Source organism: Cydia fagiglandana, chromosome 11 (genome assembly GCF_963556715.1).
Source record: "Cydia fagiglandana chromosome 11, ilCydFagi1.1, whole genome shotgun sequence".
NCBI lineage: Eukaryota > Metazoa > Arthropoda > Insecta > Lepidoptera > Tortricidae > Cydia > Cydia fagiglandana.
Genome location: NC_085942.1, coordinates 5,561,007 through 5,579,591, shown reverse-complemented (window position 1 = coordinate 5,579,591; position 18,585 = coordinate 5,561,007). Strand labels below are relative to the sequence as shown.

Sequence of the window (18,585 nt, the reverse complement as noted above, 5' to 3'; positions counted from 1 at the left end):
ATTGCCGTGTTTGCGGTGTTTGGTTAGGTATTGCAAACGCCATAAAACAAGGGTTTTTAAGAGTGACCCAGGTGACCGTAACCATGGCAAACAGTGTCAAGAAATAAGTTGATTCACCCATAAGTATTGTCATTGTACGTAAAATCTGTGTCAAAATCGGCAGGAGGTCGTTATTAGTCTTCTTTCGGTATTTACATAGCCTCTGCTTTGAAATAAATTATTAGTAGATTTAAAAAAAAACAATAATTAACTTAAACATTACTTAAGGCCGTAACACACTATCGCACCGCACCAAGGTCATTGTGCGACGCACCGATAAGTAAGAGCGAGAAAGGGATATCGCTTTCTCGCTCGCACAATGACCTTGGTGCGGTGCGATAGTCTGTTACCACTATTAAACTAAACGTGGACCAATCCACGCGTCATGCGTGTAATTATGCTATGACTCAATAATATGTTGTTCGTAGATACAGGGTGGCCAACTTAGAGGTATACAACTTTTTTTTGCCGCCATTTTATTTTGGCGGTAAATATGACAGTTATTTCATGAAAATTAGTTTGTGTAAATACGGCAAATTTATTATGGAGCGTTTTACGACGGAACAACGTGTTTTAATCATTAAAACGCAATAGAAACATTAAAAATAACGTTTCCCGGTCGATTAATTTCGAGAAACGGTGACATTGACTAGCCCCTAAGATCGCCTGATTTAACAGCTCCTGACTTTTTTCTGTGGGGCTATCTAAAGGGACGTGTCTATGCTAATAGGCCAACGAACCTTCAGCAATTAAAACAAAATATTCGAAACACTGTCGCTGAGATAACGCCAGAAATGTGTGAAAAAGTGATGAAAAACGCGATGAAAAGGGTTCGCATCTGCCATGCTGCTAGAGGTGGACATTTGTCTGACATTATTTTCCATGTGTAATTGCTGACCCTACATATTATATTTAACAAGGAATACTTAATATTTTTTATATTTTATAGAATAAAATTTCAAAAATAAAGTGTATACCTCTTATTTGGCCACCCTGTATTAACATATTTAATTATCATGTACAACACGGATATCATTACTATTAATACATAATATTAATTATGTTTTTACACTACAAATAAAATAATCGAAAACCATCAGTCCTGATATGAAGTTCAGAATGTCTTTACTCTTCGATGAATCATTGAAATCAATTGAATTTCTTTATAAATATGTTGGGATATATTTGGATCGTACAATTCTGAATAACGCAGAGCATATAATAAAATTCAGATCGCTGTATATAATAAGTTTCCTTTGGCTGAACACGGATGTTATCGGTGCAATATTATGGGTCATACAGGGCGCTCTACACGGGAAAAGTCTAACCGAATTGACTTATGAAGCACCCTGTACAACTTTATGCTTGCTTGCAAACATTAAATCCCTCTCTCTGGTTCTTAATGATGATAAAGTAAAGCTATTATTCAAACAAATTCGGAACATGGAGAATAATATTGATATTGGCGATGAAATACTTAAGAAGAAAATCGTTGCTGAAGGGATAACGTATTTAAGGGCTGTTATAAAGTCTTTGAATGTAATCAACACTCTTACACTGATATTGTTTGGTGTGTGCCCTTTACTGTTCATTGGATTAGAATATAAGAAATCGGGACAGATTGAGCTGGTTTTGCCGTTTCTGCTTGTTTATCCGTTTAATCCTTATGACATAAAATACTGGCCTTTTGTATACGTGCATCAAATGTACTCTGGTATGTCTACTTTTTTATCTTTTAAAGTATTATTAATTTAAATAGCTTTTCTAAAGCATTTGATTGCGTTCCATGCTCCATGCAATCAAATGCTTTAGAAAGGTCACAAAATATAAGTGCCAATTGCATCACAATTTTCCCAAATATTGTACATAATGCTTTAATGAGTATCGAAGCAGCGCCGGTCGTGGAACGGTCCTTTGTGGATTCGTATACATATACACCTTCGCCAGTAGTACGTGGTTTTTGAACTTATTTTTTATTTAATTAATTTTGGGGTCATGACTTCGTTACTAACTATTTGAAGTCACTTTATATTACTTTTTCGATGGCATCCTCAGTACAGAAATGCACGCAGAGCGCCGCATAGATCGGACTGTGCTGCCATCCTTCGGCATGGAGGCGCTTTCGGCGCCCGGCTTTGGAACACGTTCAGAGTGCCTCGTACGTCGGGCTACGCCCGACTCTTTTAGTATGAGGGCGCCGAAGGCGCCCGTTTTGGAACGCCTACAGCGTGCTTCGTACGTCGGGCTACGCCCGACTCTTTATAGTATGAGGGGCCGAAGGCACCCGGCTTTGGAACGCGTACAGCGCGCTTCGTACGTCGGGCTACGCCCGACTCTTTTAGTATGAGGGCGCCGAAGGCGCCCGGCTTTGGAACTTTTACAGCGTGCCTCATACGTCGGGCTACGCCCGACTCTTTTAGTATGAGGGCGCCGAAGGCGCCCGGCTTTGGAACACGTACAGCGAGCTTCGTACGTCGGGCTACGCCCGATTCTTTTAGTCAGAGGGCACCGAAGGCGCCCGGCTTTGGAACACGTACAGCGAGCTTCGTACGTCGGGCTACGCCCGACTCTTTTAGTATGAGGGCGCCTTCGGCGCCCGGTTTTGGAACGCGCACACTACAGCGTACCTCGTACGTCGGGCTACGCCCGACTCTTATGGTATAAGGGTGCCTTTAGCGCCCGGCTTTGAAACGCGTACAGCGTACCTCGTACACTCCCGACTATTTTATTATGAGGGCGCCGGCTTTGGAACGCCTACAGCGAGCTTCGTACGTCGGGCTACGCCTGACTCTTTTAGTATGAGGGGCTGAAGGCACCCGGCTTTGGAACGCGTAGAGCGTGCCTCGTACGTCTCTTGTACGGCTGTTTCATACATTTTGGCTGATCTGGACTTCTATACCTATTCACGTTATAAAATATTGTAGGTCATTAAAACAACACGATGTATATAGCGGCCAAACAAATTTCTTTTGCAAATACCTTCTTGTATCGCCGTAGTCGGGTAATACGCGGATAGAATCCAGAGCGCTTGTAGATTGGTAAGTCGAATGACCTACCCGATAAATTAATGTTTTATCGGGTGCATGCAAGCAAAGCCGGGTGCAAAAGCTAACAATTTGTATATATTTGGAACGTGCTAATTGTGTGTCATAATATTATTATTTATTTACTTACTTATTTAATCTTATTTTCCAGCATACATAGTGGTGACTTGGGTCGCTGGCACCGACTGCCTCTTCTATACATGCTGCACTAGCATTTGCACGCAGTTTCGTTTGCTGCAAAAAGACATGGAATCCATTATTCCTGACCGTAGTTTTGACGAAGATGTGTTTCGGGAAAAGTTTAAGAGTTTAGCTGTTCGTCATGAGGGCATCATGCGGTTTGTATTCCCATGTATTATAATTATTTAAAAATTCTTAATATCTAAAAATCTTAACTTCTAAATGTCAGACCGAGATAAAAGTCTGCAACGATTTTGATAGCACACAGTGCAAGTGGTATTTTAAACGTCAAACTTCTATGAAATTATGACGTATAAATAGCACTTGCACTGCGTGTGGTATCAAAATCGTTGCAGATTTACCACGGTCTAACTTTATTTCTTTATTTTTCTCTAATGCTTATAGACTATAACTTTATTTCTTTATTTTTCACCTCTAAAATGAAACCAAGCGATATTATGGACGTGGCACCGATACTGCAACGTAAACCACAAATCCTGTAAAATAAATATTTAATATCAGTTTTACGCACTAGCAACATTTTATGTAGGTACCATAAACAAGAGTCATAGAGCTGCTAGAGTTAGACCAAGAAAAGTCTGCAGCGATTTTCATAGCCCACGCAGTGCAAGTGTTATTTTAAACGTCAAACTTCTATGAAATTATGACTTATGACGTATAAATAACAATTGCACTGCGCACAGACGTAGATTTGACGGCTTTAGGCGGCCAAAAGTCGATTTTGCAAAAATCAACATATTGATAAAAAAATATCACGTGGGGGTAGCCTATAGACCCCGGTATATTGTGGTACGCTCCCCACTCCTTATCGTCAAACCTGAGCCGCACAACAGGCAGTCAAACTTTGACTATTGCTCAGAGCGCACGTTTCTGTTTGCGGCGACGCTAAAAGTTACATGTTTTCCAAAGTGTATATATTTTTTTTCTGGCATTTTCATAAAGTTTTATTGATGGAATCCAGTTATTCAGGGAAGAATTTGATATTATATTTTTGACGTTTATCATATATTTTGAGCCAGTTAAATATAACCTTTCACAAAATGTTGTTTTTTTCATCGATTTGGTTTTTCAAACGTCTTTTTGTTGTACTTCAGGGTGCGTCCCTGTAGTGTCATTGTATATATTTGAATAGAATGCTTTTTCCTCTTTACGTTGTTTACAAAATTAGCCGCAACTATAGTTCGTTTTTTTTAGCATTAGAAAGAAGTACAAAGAAGGTAAGCGATCTTGACATGTCTTTTAATTGAAAAACGCTTTTGAAAAATCAGTAACTATTTATTACTTATGAAAGCAGAAGAATATAAATTATCGTATTAGATTCATAATTTTTACATATTTGCAGAAACTTATTTTTAAAACGTGTTTTTCAATTAAAAGACACATCAAGATTGTTTACCTTTTTTCTAATGCTAAAAAAAACCAAGTATAGCCGCAACCTCCGGACTTAGACGCTTTCAAAGAACATTCCTTTTCGTTTAAATTGATTTAAAAAAATATATTTTTACAGGTAGGTAAACCTAGTGCTTCGGGGAGAAAAGGTATCACTCGAAAATATATTTTAGAATAAATACAAGAGCAAAATTTAAATTTTTGTATTTTTTTAATATTTTTTAAATTGATGAAATATAATTGTCTTTAATATAAAATCACGTTTTATAATTGTGTTATCCCATTTTGAACTAATATAAACCCTAGAATAATATTGGCCGCCTAAATCGGTCAAATCTACGTCTGTGCTGCGTGGGCTATCGAAATCGCTGCAGACTTTTCTTGGTCTGACTCTAGAGTTTCGCATTTAATTAATTTCTTGCTGTTTCAAAGAAAATGGCGCCATAGGTACCGTAAGGGTACCGTCCATGAGTGGACAAAATCATATAGCCGGTCAAAGAAGTTTGTCAGTACAAAAAGGCGCGAAATTCAAATTTTCTATTTTGCCGTTCTTTTCTACTGACGGAAATTGCTTTACAGACTATAGTTTTAACTTGTTTAATGTTGAAACCAAAATCTTTCGTTTAACACGTCGAAAACATAAAAGTTCGTTTTTTCATAGAACATTTAAATTTCAACGCACTAAGAGGTAGAAGTTTTACAGTGATCAGTGATATATCAAAAATACTCCAGATTTTCTCTTTAATGTCTCAAGATTGGTGCCATTATTAACTTTTGTTTTTCTGAATGATTTCAGGTCAGTCATTCAATTGGAAAGCATCTATGCGAAATCGACGCTTTTCAATTTCGTGACAAGCTCATTCTTGATTTGCCTGACGGGATTTAACGTCACGGTATGTGTCGAAAATCATCGACAGTATCGATGGAGCCATATTAAGAATGACTCACGCTAGACCGGGCCGGGCCGGAGCTTCCGGCGCTTCGTTTTCTATGGAAAGCACCACGTGATCACCGATCAGCCGTCATAAATGACATGTCGGACGGCACGGCCCGGGTTCGCCGGTTCGGCCCGGTCTAGCTACAGTGAGTCATCCTTAACCCAAAGATTGATTGATTGATATCCATAACAAATCCGTAGGGCTAATATGGTCGGCTCTTTATCATTTGTCACCATGGCTGTCACGTTCTAACAAATACGTAAGTGCGACAGTGACGCACGGCATGACAGGTGATAAAAATGCGACCGTGATACCGCTACTGGACGGATATGTTGGTCGTTCTTGTCTACGTGACAGCGTGACAAAACGGTATCCGTCACTTTCTATCCCGCGGTGGTAGAAAGTGACAGTTATTTTATAACGTGGATAAAACGATCCATAATACGCCGGCAGATCATATACATAATACTTTACCTACATGGTGACCCGCTTTAAATTACCTATAATAATAGATCACTCATTGTACTTAAAACAAATAGTTTACAATGACGTATAATCGAGTTTATGCATACATAGGTTTACATTTCTTCACCTTAATCTATTGCTATTAACCTCTAGCCCTAGCCGTCGAGAGACCTATAAAACGGTCTCCCATTACATTCTAATTTGATTCTTTATTTTGACAAATCAAAAAAGTATTTGTTCTGGTAAGTTTAGTTATTAAAACAAAATTATATAGGTATATTTATATGAACTTGACTGCACATACATTAATTATAACAATTTTATGCCATTAAATGAATAATTACCTAAGTGGTAAAACGATTTTTTTTTCTAGGCTCTAAGCAACACAGGGTTCATGTTGGCCTTCCTCTCATTTTTGATGATGACTCTGATGCAGATTTACCTGCTCTGTTTTTACGGAGACATGATTATGACATCGGTAATATATTATTTTAAATATTTTCCATATTTTATAACGTATTTTTAAGTACTTAATTAAGAAAAAACATAAAGGATCAGCAAAGTTTTTTAAACTGATAAATGATAAATCATACCTAACCCGAAATATTCTGTATAAGGACCGTGTCGTTAATTATGGAAACAGATAAAACCTGGTGTAACTGTTGACGTGTGTATTATTTTGTATTACTATGTTCTTAAGGTATAATCTGGGGGTATTTTAAGCCATATCTGATATAAGAAGGTTTTACATTTATTTTATTTTAGGGACTTTATGATTATTTTAATACTGTCTCGCAAATATAATTTGGACAAGCCTATCGAGCTTAATTTGTGACTATTTCACCGATTCCTTGGTACGATTTAAAGAAACAAAAGGTTAATATGCTGCCAAAATATGTCATCTAAGTGTCCTTTTCATGATTGCTCAATTGAACATCCACAGAATAAATGTGGTGAATTTTTATTTTTATATGAAAACGACTTTTTATGCAACATTTTGGATTCCCGTCAATTTCTGACGCAAGCGAAATGAGGGAAACAGCTAAAAGAATCTACCGAAATCCAAAGCCTAATGGACATTCATGGCGTTGAACCATGGCTAGAGCAGGTCGATAGAATTAGAAACGCTCCATGATGGTTATATTGTATACCTAAGTCGGGGTTGTCGTAAGTAACATGCCATATTCTCTAAAAGGCCAACATGCACAGATCCAAAACTTTTTTTCCAACTAAAAGAAATGATTAGACTATGTCCAGATGTTTCGCTTTACGTATCACGTGTAATTGCTGTTTACATAGTACGATTTTTTTTGTGTAATATCTCGTCTTGTTCGCAAACCGCAAATTTTCTTGTAGTATTTGTCCACAATCGTTGTCGTTACTCGGGAGCATTAGGTAAATATTGCCCAAACCATATGCTTTACGTGATCTCCCAGGACGAAATGTTACTTATTATTAAAGCACTAATTAAACTATATGTGTAATTTTTAAATAAAAATATAATACTAGTAAAAAACGGCTACGTCAAGTTGTTTCCATAATTAACGATACGGTCCTTAGTAGGTACTTCAATAACTTTTCTTACAAATGATAAATGATAACATTAAATGTTGTTTTATCCGACAGAGCATGGAAGTAAGCAACGCCGTGTATAATTCCAAATGGTACACAGTGAACGCAAAAGCAGCTAGGCACCTTTACGTGGTTCAAATGAGGTAACCTTTGCAATAACATAAAAAAAAGTTTGTATCATGTCTATTTGTTTCCTTCCTCCAATTAAATAAGACAGTTAATGAAGCAATAATTTAATTTGACTAGTTTTTAAACCCTTTAACGCGCAAGACTGATAAAAAAATCCTCAATTCTAGCTTCATCGCCAATTAATCCAATTATAGTCCTATTTAAATTCTGTACAAGAAAAAAAATACAAAAAGATGATTAGACTTATGTCGACGGGACAAGATGCATGTAGCTGCGTCGAAATATCGGGTGCTCGAAACCAATACAAAAGGTAATCACGGTTCATATCCCGGTCGATATAATTCTACTGAAACCAACCGTGAATAATTCAAAACTGTTACAAAAAGATGATATTACAGGGTGGTCTTGTTTTAGACCGTTGCCCTATAAAGGGTACCTTATATTTGGCTATTTGAATACGGATAATTAGGTAAATGAATATTAAATGTGATTAAAGTGTTTGAAGTGAAAACTTCTTTAGCGGCGCTGTGCACTTTTTGTGATGGGAAAAAATGTTAAACTCGCGACAGGTAAGATTCGTAAGACCAAAGAGAATAAGATAGTATAGAGGGGTCCTGTCATAGTAAATTTTGTAGTCACAGTAAATTTACTGCCTTGTATCGACACACGACTAAAACTCAAAATGAAAACGTATAAAACTATCGATAAAATTTATATATATGGATAAATGATTTTATTATTTTTATGTCATTTCGACCCATGTTCTTTCACTGATACCTATGTGTTAAAATTGTTAAATATGAAACGGTGTCGTCAACGCCATCTAGCCGACCATAGGCCAAAGGTGTGTGCGCCATCTATCCGAGAATGACTTTTTCTTGATTTCCGAGGCACGTTTTTTTCTTAGACTTTATTCATCTTATACGGAGTTACATATGTCTTTGGTAAGACGTAAGACGGACACGTGACCTGATCGAAAAACTGTTTTCTTTATTGATTTAAATGCCATCTAGTGAGTTTCCCCCTAACTGGTACTAATATAACTCGAGTACTAACAGTGATGTGCTTAGGGGTTTCAAGTAATTCGTAAACGTGGCGGTGATGAATTCCATATAAATTACCTACCTAACCCCTATATTAAGTATACCTAAGAACTGATGTAAAATTATAAAATTTTGAAAGGCTTTATCTCGGAAAATATTAAATGTACAGAGACAATTCTAGTGTCTTATTGTAGCAAATTTAGTCTACTTTAAAAACGCCCTAGGAAGTTACTATCAAAAACTAGTACTTTAGGGTTATATAGTAACAGCACCAGTCATGGGACATTTAAGAGATTTATGATATTTCCCTTATACATGTAAATGGTCTACCGCTTAGCGTGTTATAAGATGAAAGTCCTATCCGTCTTTCATGTTTTAGGCGTGTTGTATCAAAGATACTGCAATTAGTTTCCACATATTTAACAAATTAAAACTATGCTTTTTTTCTCCAGTCATGGACACCAAAGTTCCAGTAATGGGCCCTCGGTAATGGACGTGGATCCAGTAATGGGCCCCCTATAATGGACATTGCTCTATCAGTATAAAATATTGAAATGGGGAATAAATTACGGCAAAATAAAACAATTTTTGGTATAAGCTTTTATCGCTGAATGTATTTTTCTTTCCACAGCCAATTTTTATTGTATTAGATCCATCGAGACAATTCTAATATACCCAAACACAATTAGTTAGGGTTTATTGCGATAAAGTTCCCATGGCCACCTCCTGTCTCCATTATCAGATTAGGTCCATGTTATCATAATATTGCATTATCATCCGATTTGCATACTTAATTACGTACTTACACAAAATTTCAACTGAATCGGAAATCGAAAAGTGGCTCAAATTCAGCTACCAAGATTGGACCCACACTAACTAACAGGGCAAGTTAAATAAAAGTTTGGAAAAACGATATTAATTTATCCGAAGTCCGAGAATACCTCCTGATTGACATATTCCTTAACTACATTTTATTTCTGTATTGTTTAAATTTGAAATTATGGCATAGCAAGCATCATTCTGTAATTTGTCCCATCATAGGAGGTACGCAGTTTTACAGCTCCTATAATGGGATTGGGCCAAATACCACTATTTTTGTACATCTGTGGAGTCACAACATAGTGTGTTAATACCTTATCTCATGGTAAATGCAATTAACAAAACACATTCTAGTTTTCATCAAGTATTAATTAATTAAAATTTAATAAATTAACTCACCTCTCTTAGCGAAGTTGTTAAGAATTCGTAGTGGTATTTTTTTTCAGTGACACGGCAACTTTTAGGTTGACGCCAATTTCTTAAAAAACAACCAAATTTAATAAAACTTCAAACTGAAACAGCTCTAGGACTCTTATTTATGATAATATACAGCCAGTGTTTATAAACTACTTTTAGATACTTATTTTAGAGGAATTATGTTTTTTTGTCTCATTACTGGTTCCACGTCCATTATAGGGTCCACTACTATAATCGCCCAAATCTAAAAAAAATTGCGGTTTATTCGATTTTGGACAAAGTTGCGTTCAGCGCTCGAGGTCACAAACTTGGATTATTCATTGGGCCAACATCATAAACATGCCTGCAAAAAATCAGAACTACCGGATTTGACGCAAAAGAGCCAGGTTACAAAATTCGACAAAGTTACTGGATTAATATTTTTTCCATCATTTCTTGAACTTAGATTGACACGCTACTGCCTGTGTATATGTAGGTAGGTGTTATTTAAAAACAGGTTAGTACTTTTTTATTGAGGTGTGCAATAAAGAGTATTTGTATTGTATTAGGTTGTTTGAAGCGGTGGTGGCCGAGTGGATATGACGTCCGACTTTCAATCCGGAGGTCGCGGGTTCAAATCCTGGCTCGTACCAATGAGTTTTTCGGAACTTATGTAAAGGTGAAGGAAAACATCGTTAGGAAACCTGCATACATCCGCGAAGAAATTCAAAGGTGTATGTGAAGTCCCCAATCCGCATTGGGCCAGCGTGGGGACTATAGCCCAAGCCCTCTTGCGAGTGAGAGGAGGCCTGTGCCCAGCAGTGGGACGTATAGGTATAGGCTGAATGATGATGATGAGGTTGTTTGGAAGAGATCGCTAGTCTACCAGAGATTAATTTATATTATTATGCTTTATTTAAATTTGGTGAGCAATAAAGAACACAAGTGAGTGTTAACACATAATTTTATTTTCATATGTATTATTCTCAGGAGATTTCTATAGGCATTCAAAAAATGAAATGGAAAATTAACAATGAAAAATTTTGTAACTTTATTCTTTTTAATTGCGCTGCTTTTAAATGTTTCAAAGTTTTTAGTAGGGCTTCCTTCTGTAATTAAATTTTTCGTGTTGGTTAATTATTAATTATATAAATAATAATGGTATATTTCCAGGGCGCGGAAACCCTCCAAGTTGACGGCGTACAGTTATGCCGACGTCAACCTGAATTCGTTCACAAAGGTAAGCTATTTCTGACCTGGCCCCGTAGACAATATGCCAATCGCTAACGCTACGTAGCGAACGAAACGCAACTGTCACTGTCACACTAATATGGAAGAGTGATAGAGAGACACAAAGCGATTCGATGGCGAAGCGCAAGCGATCTAGCGCGACTTAGTATGGACTCGCAGAACGCAACTCATGCTAGCCGGTCTGATATTACAACATTCTCAATTCTCATTACATACTAATGTTTGTTATTAGGGTTCCGTACCTCAAAAGTACTTTTTAAGGTTGATCGGAAATCTACCGATTACAGTGTAATCAACAGCACACTCGTTAATGTACTTAACTGGTTTACTATGAACAATTTGCTTCTTAATGCTAAGAAAACTAAATGCATTAGATTTTCTTTGCCGAATGTTAAATCAGTCGATACTAAGATACTTTTGAATAATGAATGCTTAGAGATGGTAGATAAAGCACTGTTTCTTGGTTTAACACTGGACAAAAATCTACAATGGAGTCCTCATATAAGAACACTAGCAAACAAATTAAGTTCGGCCGCTTACGCTGTGAGGAGAATTAGACAATTGACTAATGTTGAAACAGCTCGCCTTGTTTATTATAGTTATTTTCATAGTGTAATGTCATATGGTATTCTGGTTTGGGGCGAAGCAGCTGACATACAGACTATATTTGTCTTACAAAAGAGAGCCATTCGTTCTATATATAATTTAAGGGTGCGTGAATCATTAAGAGAACTTTTTAAAGAAATGAATATTTTAACTGTAGCTTCCCAATACATATATGATAGTATTATTTATGTTGTTAACAATCTAGACTCCTTCACTAAGAATTCTGATGTCTATAACTATAATTCTAGACATAAAAACAAGCTTGCTATCAGAAAGTTTCGTGTTCGTAAAGTACAGAAGTCATTCGTTGGGCAATGCATTCATTTTTATAACAAGTTACCTGAGGATGCTTTAAGATTACCCTTTCCAGCTCTTAAGAATTACTTAAAAAAGTCATTGATGTTGAAGGCTTATTACAGAGTCGAGGACTATTTGACAGACAAACATGCATGGTCCAAACCAGAAACTGTAATAACGACAAGTAGCCATTAAAAGCATTGTATTATGTGTAGAGTTAAAGGTGACTCAGCTCAGGTAAGAAAGCACATCAAATTGTATGAAAGCATCTCATAACAATCAGTCAGATTCATATAATATGTATTCTCATTTCTTTTATTGATTTTATTTTCTTTTCCTTTTGTAAGAATTTGATATGTTTTCTGAAAGAGCTACGTAAGTATTTGTATAAAGTTATGTACTCACTGAGTATAATTGCATGAATTCTATAGTAATTTAAATTGTATTTTTCTTAATTACTCGTAATGCATGTTAATCATAAGATGTAATAAATAATGTTTTGAAAAGATGTGTCCCGCCGAGTTTGTTTCCGGTCCCATATTGGGATATCCTCCTCCAATTGAGGGGGGATTTAAATCTTCTCGGGGCAGAGGTGTACGGTTGGAGCCGGTAAAGGTTTATTTGACGTTCATAAGCGCATTGTAATATGCCTACTTGAATAAACTATTTTTTTACCTTTTTATCTTTTTTTATCGTAAAGGAAAAAACGGAACCCTTATATATAGAATCACTCGTGCGTCTGTCTGTATGTCCGTCTGTCACAGACCATTTTCTCCAAAAGTACTGGACCAATTAAGTTGAAACTTGGTACACATATGTAAATTTGTGACCCAAAGACGGACATCTTACGTAAACATATGAATTTTAAACATGGAGGCCACTTTTGGGGGGTAAATGAGAAAATTAAATAAAATTAAACTATATATATGTGTTACATATCAAATGAAAGAGCTCATTTTGAGAATCTCAAAGATTTTTTTTTTATAATTTTATAATAAATGGTGTAGAAGTTATTTAAGAAAATAGCCAAAAAATGACCACTCCCCCCCTTTATCTCAGAAACTACTGAGTCGAAAATTTTGAAAAAAATATATACACCGTGTTTTTATTGAATTCCGTTAATTTCGGGGTATGATTAAGAACGTTTAAGAGAACTAAATGGCATAGTTAATTTTCAAAAAAAAAATATTTTTTTGTTTAAAAAAAAAAATTAAAAAGTAAATAAATGTAGCATATAGCGTTGTTGTAACACGGGCATTACATTTAACTCAACCAAACAATTGAAATCTGTGACATATCAATGTCATTTCGAACATCGATCGACCGAGATTGTACTTAAGTTTGGTAGCAAATGTATGAACTCATTCTAAACACTAATCAATATGTAAACCGGCCCTAAGGCAAGTGTACACGCTTGCAGAGGCCTTATAGGAAAAAAGTAAATTATTGATTATCTCCGAAATGGAGTTAATTAGAATATCGGTGTCTTTGAGAAAGTTACTTGATTTAAGCTTAGGAATGCACCCTTGAAATTAACGGAAAACAAAAAAAACACGGTGTATAATAGTTCTTATCTATAGGTGACAGGAAAACCTATTTTATAAATGTGCAGTCAAGCGTGAGCCGGACTAATTACTTAGTTTTTGGTCTGACCCCTCCGGGTTTTTAAAGGCAACTCACTCGCGTTTCACATATAAAAAATACATTGTTAGAAATAAAATTGGGTAATGTGCGGAATCCTTGGAACGCGAGTCCGACTCGCACTTGGTCGGTTTTTTATGAATAATAAATCTCCACTTATAAACTAACTAAGTTTAGCTAGGAAACCTATCAATGTGCAAAATCTTTATTGTAACACTATCCATCTTTTTTTATAAAATGTTACCCTGAAATCGAACAGCTATCTTTTTTTTACAGATATTGAGCACGGCTTGGTCATACTTCGCTCTTTTGAAAACTATGGAGAGCCCGACACGAGTGTAGTTCTACCCTCACGTTGTAGTTCTAAAGCACAAATTTTCATTGGACTTTACGTTGAGACTTTAGACTTACGCGGTTCCAAATGTCATAAGTGTCATGTCAGTGGTATAAAAAAAAAAAATCTATAGAAGCCTTTAGTTATATTTAGCGCGCGAATAATGCTCAAAACTTTCGCAAAGTGTCTAGCCGATTCGCACGTTTTAGGCACCTTCAATTCGTCGCCTTGATTTTTACGACGACTACAAAAGAAAAAAGCCTGAAATAAAAGAAATATATTCAAAATGATGAATGGCAGCAGCCATTATGAAACAAAAAATTAAATACTATCAATTAGTAACGAAACACGTCGTACATAATAAATAAAAAAAATAATTAATAGTTACGCATGTTTGTTTTACAGTTTTACGTACATAATTATTTACCAAGTGTATACACTAATTACTAGGCATTTAAAATATTAAAACTATTAATTATGTAGGTATGTACATTTAGAAATGTTTTAGGACAAATATCTAAGTAGAAATGACCGACCGGTAGGCAAAGAGTATATAGTAACTTATATTCCGGTAGAGACTGACATTTTATTTGATAATTACCTAATACATGACGTACGCACATTATTGCCATATGTAAGCTGCATGTAGCGACACTATTTTAAGGCAGAATCTTGTCAGGCTTTAAGATACTGCGCTTTTAAGGAAATAGTTATAACGGGTAAGTATCTCAAGTCTGTTGTAAGTATACCATATTCCTTTATGATAAAAGAGAAACATTGTGTGTCTAGATTCAAATCAACATTATCTATAATTGTCATAATATTACTATCGTAATGCTCATCAGCGGCAGAAAATCCTAAACAAACAATTCTCTATACCTGCCTAGACATAACTCAACCTCTCTATCCCTGGCTATTATTTGTGATCAGAGGTCAACTTAAATTGGGTAGTTCGTAAGTAACAGTAGTCATATGCAGGAAAACAAACGGAACGTCCAACGGGACGGCGGACGGCGTGACGTGGAAATATTCGAGATGCCTGATAACGCGGCCAGCCACAGTCGGTGTTGCCAGTAAATTAAACATGTGAACACCAGAAATGGAGTCCAGACGGGATGACGAAATCGACCGATTTGATCAGAAAAGAAATTGGCGTCAGTCTCCAATTTAATCACCAATTTTGGTTTTATGGTGACATTTGAGCGCTCTAAATCGGTATAATATTACCTAATCGGCCATCGAAATCAGCGAGCCAAATTTGCGTTTGCGTCCGCATCGGACAATTTGTGACATTCCACGGGTATAAGTAAGTACCTTATGGCGGTCGGCGCTTACGCTGTTAGATGCAACCGACTGATAAACATGACGCTTCTCTTTTAGGCGTCGGGGTTCACAAAAGGAATACGAACAGGCAGAAAGAAAGTTGGATAAAAGAAGCGCCTGGCATTCGTTGGCTATTTGGTGTACAACATGCAGAAGATTGCGAGTCACAACTGGATGAGATTACTTCAGAATTAGGATAAGTGACGGACTAAAAGAAAGGTCTGTGCTCAGCGTGGGCGATAAAGTTCTAATATGATGATGATGAACAGGCAGAGCCTAAGTCAGTGGTCACTTTCGTGTTGCATTTGGTTAATTGTCTTTGCCTACACGAACCAAAAACTGAGACAATATCTTTTATTATTATTTCTGAAAAGCCCAGAAACTTGTGTCTACGGTATTACCAACTAGCGGGTCCACATTCGGATCCTCAGGGGTTTCTTGTTATTGTACTGCAATCCCCGCATTCCTGGCCGGGCTAGTGCTTAGGCAATTTGTTTATTTGCGGCCTGACTCGTTAATCAAAGCTTTCCAGTTGTTATTCGCATCTGCCTATTCCGAGAATTAATCAAATGATTCAACCATAATCAGTAACTTGTTAGAAAGGTGGAATCTTGCAATTTATTGACTTACCTAACTAGTTGACTATATTTGTTTTTCTAAGTTTGCGTTTTTTTGGTTTTAGTAAAAGGTTTTGATATACTTAGATAAGTTTCGAGTCAAATATTTTGTTAAAACGTAATTTTAAGAGTGACCCAGGTGACCGTAGCCATGGATGGCAACGAGTGTCAAGAAAAAGTTGATTCACCCATAAGTATTGTCATTGTACGAGAGGGGCCCACTGATTAACAGTCCGCCGGACGGTATCGGCCTGTCAATTGTTCGGAACTGTCAAAACTTTGTTTGTAACTGACTTTAAATCTGTGTCAAAATCGGCAGGAGGACGTTCTTAATAGTCTTCTTTCGGTATTTACATAGCCTCTGCTTTGAGATAAATTATTAGTAGACTAGCTGTGCCCGCGGCTCCGCCCGCGTGGAATTCGGTCTGTTCTATTTCTCTCCCTCTCCCCTGGAGGCGGAACTTGAAGTAAAGTTGACAGATGGATATGCTAGAGGACTGTAGCCCAGATAAAATATTTTACAATTAGGTACCACTAAATAAAACTACACTCCAAAATCAATAGCTTTTTTCGCCCTTATTCAAATTTTACACGTGATTTAAACGACAGAGTAGTAGGTGTATATCGGACGATACAGTAAGGTATACGCGCGCGAGCAAAAGCGAAGCGGCTTGCCTGGCTAAAGCGCCACTCACCGTGGTCTTCTTCAGACTCCTGAGGAAAACCTTTGTAACCTCAATGCGTTGCGAGACTTTCGCGAATCATTCGATGGGGAAGGCATGGTAATGCGTATTAAATGTGAGTCCCAAATCGTTTGACTCCGCAAACGACCAGTGCCGGATTAAGATATTTTGATGCCCTAAGCATTTCTAGACCATGGTGCCCCCTCTCCCTAGGGTCGTCAAGATTATATTGAATTTTATTTTGGTCAATTGAGTGACGTTCATTGCCGCATTAGAGCTGGATATGGAAATCAGTCACATCATTTTATCACGAAAATTGACAGTCCTGCAGCAATAACGTTGCAACAGAGTAATGCTGCTGCAGTCGTCACCTGATTATCACCTTTATCATATCTCAGAATGTAATTGAAAACGCGAGCGAAGCGAGCGTGAAAATTTTTCAATATAAAAATGCAATTTAATAGACAGTTGGTCATTTTTACTTTTAGTATGGAAATCAGTCACATCATTTTTGCACAAAAATTGACAGTGCTGCAACAGTAACGTTGCAACACAGTAATGCTGCTGCAGTTGCCACCCGAATATCACCTTTATCACATCTTATAATGTTATTGAAAACGCGAGCGAAGCGAGCGCGAAAATTTTTCGATATAAAACACAATTTGATAGAGAGTTGTACATTTTTACTTTTAGTATAGAAATCAGACACATCATTTTATCACGAAAATTGACAGTACTGTAGCAGTAACGTTGCAACAGAGTACTATTTTCGATATAAAAAACGCAATTTGATAGACAGTTGTACATTTTTACTTTTAGTCCCAACCAGGCGCAAATCCAGGATTTCATACAGAGAAGGGATGTGACAGTTTTCTATCAGCCTAGCTTGGCATAGGGCTCGATATTTAAGGGTCTCAGCGAGGTTGTTTTCATACTGAAAAGATGCAAGAAAGCAGAGCTTGGAATTGACCAAGTGAATTGTATTGGCGAAATGTGAGCAAGGCAGAAGGCCCAGCTGCGAAAGAGGAAAGCTTGGATTTGGATCCACGCTCAAGTGTAATTAAGGCAGAAAATCAACTTTGCCGTAAGGGAGAATGCCTTGCATAAGACCTCACGCCGAACTGCAAAAGAGTGGCTTGAAATTGAATCTATGCATGTAATCACGACTCTTCTACTGCTCGCTCTTTGGCTTCACTCGAAAGCGCTACTTGATAGGATGCTTTTAGTTTTCGGCTTTCACGGGGCCCTTGAGACCTAACTGCCAAAGTGTTATCACTTTGACAGTTAGGTCTCAGGATTGCGGCTAAGTAGCAACTCGCCTTGGCCGACAAATCTGCCGTGCAAGAGAGCAAAATTCGCTATAAAATCGGTAACCTATGTCGAAAAAATCGGCTGGCCGCAAGCCCGAAAGCAAGATTTTTTCCATGACTTTAAGGGCGTCCGCGTAAGGTCAAATCGAATGCCTACGTTGGAAATTTTCATACGTACCCTTACTCTCTTACTTTTAGTATGGAAGTCAGTCACATCATTTTATGACGAAAATTGACAGTGCCGGAGCAGTAACGTTGCAACAGAGTAATGCTGCTGCAGTTGCCAACCGAATATCATCTTTATCATATCATAGAATGGTTTTGAAAACGCGAGCGAAGCGAGCGCGAAAATTTTTCGATATAAAAAACGCCATTTGATAGATAGTTGTACATTTTTAGGGTTCCGTACCCAAAGGGTAAAACGGGACCCTATTACTAAGACTCTGCTGTCCGTCCGTCCGTCTGTCACCAGGCTGTATCTCACGAAC

General features: G+C 37.1%; 1 protein-coding gene across 1 annotated transcript; it reads left to right on the top strand.

Moving 5' to 3' along the window:
- The first annotated feature begins 1,158 nt into the window (after positions 1-1,158).
- LOC134668793 (putative odorant receptor 92a) lies at positions 1,159-14,265 on the top strand. The gene is made up of 7 exons (XM_063526245.1): positions 1,159-1,753; positions 3,235-3,421; positions 5,470-5,566; positions 6,450-6,554; positions 7,703-7,791; positions 11,209-11,275; positions 14,107-14,265. The coding sequence occupies exons 1-7, from the start codon at positions 1,159-1,161 to the stop codon at positions 14,170-14,172; spliced, it is 1,206 nt and encodes a 401-aa protein (XP_063382315.1). The 3' UTR covers positions 14,173-14,265.
- Positions 14,266-18,585: the final 4,320 nt, after the last annotated feature.

Excerpts from the sequence above, each read along its gene's own strand:
- LOC134668793 (XM_063526245.1), top strand. The coding sequence starts at position 1,159 with ATGTCTTTACTCTTCGATGAATCATTGAAATCAATTGAATTTCTTTAT. Across the intron at positions 3,422-5,469 it reads CGTCATGAGGGCATCATGCG|GTCAGTCATTCAATTGGAAA; the intron begins GTTTGTATTCCC and ends GAATGATTTCAG. Across the intron at positions 11,276-14,106 it reads ACCTGAATTCGTTCACAAAG|ATATTGAGCACGGCTTGGTC; the intron begins GTAAGCTATTTC and ends TTTTTTTTACAG.